We start from the raw sequence: 6979 nt of genomic DNA, 5'->3' as shown, positions 1-6979 counted from the left end.
AGGGGTGCCCACATACTTTTGGCCATCAGTCAGGGTACAAAACCTATGAATCTGTAAATTCTAATCTCTATGCATTTGTTTTATTATAGCATGTTTCAAGTTACAGTGCATATTAAATTCATTAGTTAATTTTTAGTTCTGATCTAACTAAGAGATTGTGATTTTTATCACAAACTAAAATCTTGTTTTTTCGAAAGATTTTAAACCGAATTTCAACTTAGTAAAAAACTGGTTTTTTCTGTTAATAAAGAATGCAATGTTTGCATGAGGGAGTGATCATAGGTGATGGAGGATTTGTTTTTGCTTTGGAGAAACAAGGTTATGTGAAAGCAGGAACTTGAACACCGGAAGCTTGTGTCGAGAATCCAGATGCTGGTAAGAAAATGTTATATATATATAAAGTAACAATTTATTCTTTTAAACTTTAAATCTTATGAAAAATTAATTTTACCCATTTTTTTCACAGTTTACTCACCTTTTTTTTAAAAAAATGACGATGAATTGCATTCGTAGTCAATAAATGTTTAGTTATCCACACTTTATTTGCATTATAGTGACTATTAAAGATTTTGCTTTGCTTGTCTTTGCTTATAAGTTTTTGTCCTTTAGTTGTGTTTTTATTTCTTTAGTACGCCAACTTCATAGAGAATTTCTCAGAGCTGGTTCAGGTGTAATGCAAACTTCTACATTTTATGCAATGATGATAAACTAGTAAATGAAGCTGGATAAACATATCTTGACAGTAAGTGTGACAAAACTTACAGCATCTGGATGACTTACGTATTTGGTGACAAAACTTACAGCAAGTATGGATGATGACTTACGTATTTGGTGACAAAACTTACAGCAAGTATGGATGACTTACGTATTTGGTGACAAAACTTGCAGCAAGTATGGATGATGACTTATGTATTTGGTGACAAAACTTACAGCAAGTATGGATGATGACTTACGTATTTGGTGACAAAACTTACAGCAAGTATGAATGATGACTTACGTATTTGGTGACAAAACTTGACAATGGATGACTTACGTATTTGGTGACAAAACTTGCAGCAAGTATGGATGATGACTTACGTATTTGGTGACAAAACTTGTATGGATGATGACTTACGTATTTGGTGACAAAACTTACAGCAAGTATGGATGATGACTTACGTATTTGGTGACAAAACTTACAGCAAGTATGGATGATGACTTACGTATTTGGTGACAAAACTTACAGCAAGTATGGATGATGACTTACGTATTTGACAAAACTTACAGTATGACAAAAAAACTTACAGCAAGTATGGATGATGACTTACGTATTTGGTGACAAAACTTACAGCAAGTATGGATGATGACTTACGTATTTGGTGACAAAACTTACAAAGTATGGATGATGACTTACGTATTTGATGACAAAACTTACAGCAAGTATGGATGACAAACTTACGTATGGATGATGACAAAACTTACAGCAAGTATGGATGATGACTTACGTATTTGGTGACAAAACTTACAGCAAGTATGGATGATGACTTACGTATTTGGTGACAAAACTTACAGCAAGTATGGATGATGACTTACGTATTTGGTGACAAAACTTACAGCAAGTATGGATGATGACTTACGTATTTGGTGACAAAACTTACAGCAAGTATGGATGATGACTTACGTATTTGGTGACAAAACTTAGCAAGTATGGATGATGACTTACGTATTTGGTGACAAAACAGCAAGTATGGATGATGACAGCAAGTATGGATGATGACTTACGTATTTGGTGACAAAACTTGCAGCAAGTATGGATGATGACTTACGTATTTGGGGACAAAACTTACACCAAGTATGGATGATGACTTATGTATTTGGTGCTTTCAAGCTTATTGCTTAGTTTACTTTACCAGCTTTACACTCCTAAGTATCTATGGATGTTAACTTGTTTTGTTCTCGTTCACTTAAGAGAGAAATTTTCTATATTTTATATATTTATTTATAAGTATTATATCTATATCTACATACTTTGTATTTTCTTTATTTTACAAGAGTAGAGTTCTAATTATCCTTGAGTGGATAGTTGTTCTTTTTCCCTGTTTTAGAAGGGTGTGGTCGTCTACATTTTAATTATAGTTTACCACTTAAGTTTCAAGCAATGACCCTCAATAAAGACTTCCTGTATGTGTTACAGCTAGTCGTGACAAAAGTTGTTAGCAGTGAATAATAAATATGTGTACTAAGGTTACTTTAGGGTTATCTTTACATTGACATAATTTACTGTAAGTGTTTATTAAAAATAAATAACAAAAGCTCTAACTCAGCTATTTGGGGAAAACTACGGGAGAGAAAAACGATTAATAACATTCTTCTGGTACGACATTTTAGGGGCATGAAATAAACAATGAAGCGTGTAAACTAGCTCGAGAGGTAGCAGAAGAAGGTGACTGTTTTGTTGCTGGTGGATTTTCACGACATCCAAATTACCAACCAGGTACAAACAAAGAGAAAGTGCAAGAAGTCTTCAGAAAACAGGTCGACGTCTTCGTCGAAAACGGGGTGGATTTTCTAATTTGTGAGGTATAATATTGTACAGTTATTCACCACTGTATTTCTTACTGAACTGTTTTGTAAATAGGAAAATATTATTAAATATGTGTTTTATTCACTATCTGCTATTAGGTCTTATAAGTTGCTACAACTAATTTATAAATTGTAGATAAATACTAAATAACATGTAAGTGTAGTTTTATATTGCATTATATCTACTGTATTCTATTTCTTCAGACGACACTCTTCAACCCAAGTGCAGAAAAGATTTTGTCCTGTTAGTTGATATGTTTGTAGACTGATTCCACATGAACCAAATAAAGGCAGTTTATTAAGTGAAAGGCCCGGCATGGCCAAGCGTGTTAAGGCGTTCGACTCGTAATCCGAGGGTCGCGGGTTCGAACCCCGGTCGCATCAAACATGCCTGTCCTTTCAGCCGTGGGGGCGTTATAATGTGACGGTCAATCCCTCTATTCGTTGGTAAAAGAGTAATTCAAGAGTTGGCGGTGGGTGGTCATGGCTATACGCCTTCCTTCCAGTCTTACTCTGCTAATTTAGGGACGGCAAGCGCAGATAGCTCTTGAGTATCTTTGCGCGAAATTCAAAACAAACAAACAAACAAACAAATTATTAATTTAAGAGTAGGTTAGTTACAGTTGTAAATCTATTTTAAATTTCATAAAAAAATTTTACAGTATTTTCAACATGTTGAAGAGATAATGTGGGCTATTAAAGTCTGCAAAGAGTCAAAGTTACCTTTGGCAGCCAACATGTGTATTGGTCTCGAGGGTGACGTAAACCACATATCATATGGAGAGTGTGCAGTAAAGATGGTTAAAGCAGGTACTTGTCTGTTATACGTTTACTTACTCTTTTAACGTTGGATTTAACATTAAGTTTTCCCCTATTTACTTGTTAAGTTTACTATACTTAATCCAAAGTTTTATAATATTAAAGAATGGTTGAAGTGTTTAGTTGTGATTTGAAGAGATTAAACGCTTTGTAAATCTTGTTAAGGCTGATTTTGTTTAGTATGATGTAATAGCGTATTTTGAACAGCCTGAAGTTGTTATTGTTATCAAACATAGCCATGCTCTTTTCATAACAATGGTACACGTTCTAATATATTTAATATCATATACTAATAAGTTTTAATTCCAACAAAACCAGAAATGTATCATTGGTTTCTCATCATGATTTTTTATCTCGTGAAAGTACTGATGTAGTAGGTGCGAATTGCCGTTTTGGCCCATTTGAATCTTTGGAAGCTATGAGCCTTATGAAGAAAGCTCTGGATGTTGAAGGACTTAAAGCTCACCTTATGTGTCAACCTTCAGTATTTCATATGCCTGATGCAGGAAGAGGAGGCTATAGTGATCTTCCAGAGTTTCCATTTAGTAATTCGATTTGTTGTATTTTTCTAGGAATTGGTCCCAGTGGTTGTTTCGTCATTCATGAATTGTATATGTCTACATGTTACTGTATCAACACTCTTTCACCAAATCAACTATCTAGCCTCAAAAATATTATAATATATTCACCCAACAAGTCGTTCATATATCTTTACTGTGTTGGTTCTAGGTTGTAAGCACAAACTTCAGTCAATGACGTGAGTGTGTTGACAACCATTGCATGGTATAATGAATCTAACCCTGGAATTATTGCTAAAAATGTCTACTTCGAGTTAGCTCACCATGACTATAACCCGTCTAGCATTCAGCTGGATAGTAAATCATCCATATTTCCAAAGCAACAAAACCACTATATTTCTTGTTGAACAGATTATTATCTGAGCTAATACTGTCTCTTTCTGGAAAGAAGACAAGTAATTTCATGTATGACTTCTCTGAACTATTTATTCTATTATTTTATTACAATTCGTGAAATTAAGTTATAACCACTATCTGCAGCAGTAGCATCATTTGGAGTACTTCAGAGATCAAAAGATCCATTAGGGTTATCACCACTCTTGTGTTTACCAGGAACTCAAACTCTCACCTTTGTGTCGTCTTCAAAATATTATGCTCCATCCAGTATGAGAGAGTTATGTCAACCAATGAATTATATAGTGAATCATCAAGCCAATGACCTGAGATGTATTGACAACCATTGCTTTTGGCCATGATGTAATGAACTCAACCCTGGAATTTCTGCTAGAAATGGATACTTCGAATTAGCTCACAACGACTATAACCCCACTAGTATTCAGCTGGATGATAAATCATCCACAGTATCCAAAACTCATTGCTGATCATTATGTATCTCCTGATCAAGAGACCATTATAGATGGACGAAATGGTTATTTTCTGTGTTAGCTTTTATGTGCTAAGCTGTAGGCTGAAACAAGTTACCCTAGATCTGCCTTCCTTCCTGTTCAGAATCATATACTGGTTATTCCTATTATGTTTCCTAACAAGTGCATTAGCAAAGCAGTTACTTTGCTCATTCAGTCCTGTAGGATACTCAAGCAGAGACATGAGCATTTGCTGAAGTGTGTGTCTCATATATAAATCTTCTGTGGAAAACATTAATGGCCCTACGTAATCAGTAGAAACCAGTGTAGTTTATCAATGTGCTGGAACTTGTGGAGAAATGGTTTAGAGTCTTTTATTTGAGTTTAGCCCAACATGCTGGAGTCAGCTGGGTAGCACCATTCATTAGCAAAATTGGTACTACATCTGTTGTTCAAGGTTTTTTCCTCTTCAACGGCCAGTTCTGAGGAAATACATAAAATCTTGTCATGACAGATACAGATTTTGAAATCATAAATATCTCTCACTTCCAAGTTCTGTTCTACAAATTTATTAGGCAGTTTTTAATAGACTTGGAATCAGCACAATTTAGCATGATTTTCCTCTGGATCAACTCAGCAACACAATTTCCAATCTTCTTTTCGCTACTTGCCCAGATGGTCATCAGAATTGAGAGCAAGATCATCTAACCTCAAGAAGTAACATCAAACAACATTTTCCTAAGTCCACCTCATCTAAGCGGTAATCCCACTGAAATATTTCAAGAATTGGTGTAAGTCTTCTTAAACATTGTGGTGTGATCCATTTGATTTCACTCACAAGTTTCTCACAAGTTACTGGATGCAAGGTGAAAATGTTTTTCATACAATGAAAACACAACACCAACAAAAGCGAGAAAAAACACAACACCAACAAAAGCGAGAAAAAATAATGGCTTTCTGAGAAACTGTGTTTATGCCAAAACTGCAAATAAATATTTTAAAAGAAGACAAACCCCTATGTATCTAGAAGCAGATATGAAAATAGGATATGTATGCATGTAACATCATTACTATTTTTCATTCTACTATTTAGCTATACCTGTTTAACTTCTGTCAGTTGAAAAATATTCATAATGCAATATATTATTAATTTACTGTCGTATAATACAATTTGTTTAGTAATTGTAAATTATTTTACAAAAGGTAAATGCAATATAACATGAGGTTTCATTATTAAAATCAGCTTGTCACTGACTCCAATGAGTACCTTTTACAAATGACACAAATTATTTGCTCTTGGATTCTATATTTAGCAATGGAACCTAGGACTTGTTCAAGATGGGACATACACCGTTTTGCTAAAGAAGCCAATAATCTTGGAGTCAGTTACTTTGGTGGATGTTGTGGTTTTGAACCATATCACATCCGTGCTATTGCAGAAGAGCTTGCAGAAGAAAGGAGAAAAATACCCAATGCATCGGAAAAACACGTCATGTGGTGTGGTGGGCTGCGGATGCATACCAAACCTTGGGTTAGAGCAAGGTAATATATTTTGTATATATTTGATCAAGGGATACATAACGTGAGGGAACAGTTGTTACGTTTAACCTACTGCAGGTTTTCTAAGTGACTTCCATTTTCTTCTTATATCTTTAACTACAAGATTATATTTTACTTGTAATTCTGTTTCTACTATTCCAGAGCTTGTCGTAGTTACTGGGAGAAGATCAACCCTTCTTCTGGACGTCCGTATTCCGCTTCTTATTCAAAACCCGACAATTAACGAATGACAGCTCAATCAAAGAATATTGAAGCAACATGAAGGATACAAAGACTAAAGAACTTAAATATTACATTTAGTAAAATTGTTACGTTCATATTAAATGTCAAAATTTGTAAAACAAACCCAACTGTAATAACAATCAACAATGTTTAAAATATTACTCTTAAAAATGATTTATATTTATTTTATATAGAAACAACTGCATGTTAATATATGACTAGCGTATAATCTGTCAGAAATGACGGGGCAAGTACTACCACCTTACCCATAGTATACCCTAACACAGCGTATCCTAAACTTACTCGGTTTACGGCGCTCTTGATGTCTTGGAATTTTTTCGCGGCGCTCCTGAGGAAAAAGAAAACCTAACAGTTCCATTTATTCAGTAGTTTGGTCCAAACAACTTAGTACTTAATAAGTATTTATGTCCTAAC

General features: G+C 34.5%; 1 protein-coding gene across 1 annotated transcript; it reads left to right on the top strand.

The window, feature by feature from the left end:
* Nucleotides 1–252: 252 nt before the first annotated feature.
* On the top strand, nt 253–6648 carry LOC143239466 (betaine--homocysteine S-methyltransferase 1-like). Its single transcript, XM_076480553.1, has 5 exons — nt 253–375; nt 2368–2559; nt 3225–3372; nt 6076–6304; nt 6464–6648. The coding sequence occupies exons 1-5, from the start codon at nt 370–372 to the stop codon at nt 6543–6545; spliced, it is 657 nt and encodes a 218-aa protein (XP_076336668.1). The 5' UTR covers nt 253–369; the 3' UTR covers nt 6546–6648.
* The last annotated feature ends 331 nt before the right edge of the window (nt 6649–6979 follow it).

This window comes from Tachypleus tridentatus, chromosome 13, assembly GCF_004210375.1.
Source record: "Tachypleus tridentatus isolate NWPU-2018 chromosome 13, ASM421037v1, whole genome shotgun sequence".
NCBI classification, from domain to species: Eukaryota; Metazoa; Arthropoda; class Merostomata; order Xiphosura; family Limulidae; genus Tachypleus; species Tachypleus tridentatus.
This window is presented reverse-complemented; position numbering and strand designations above follow the sequence as displayed.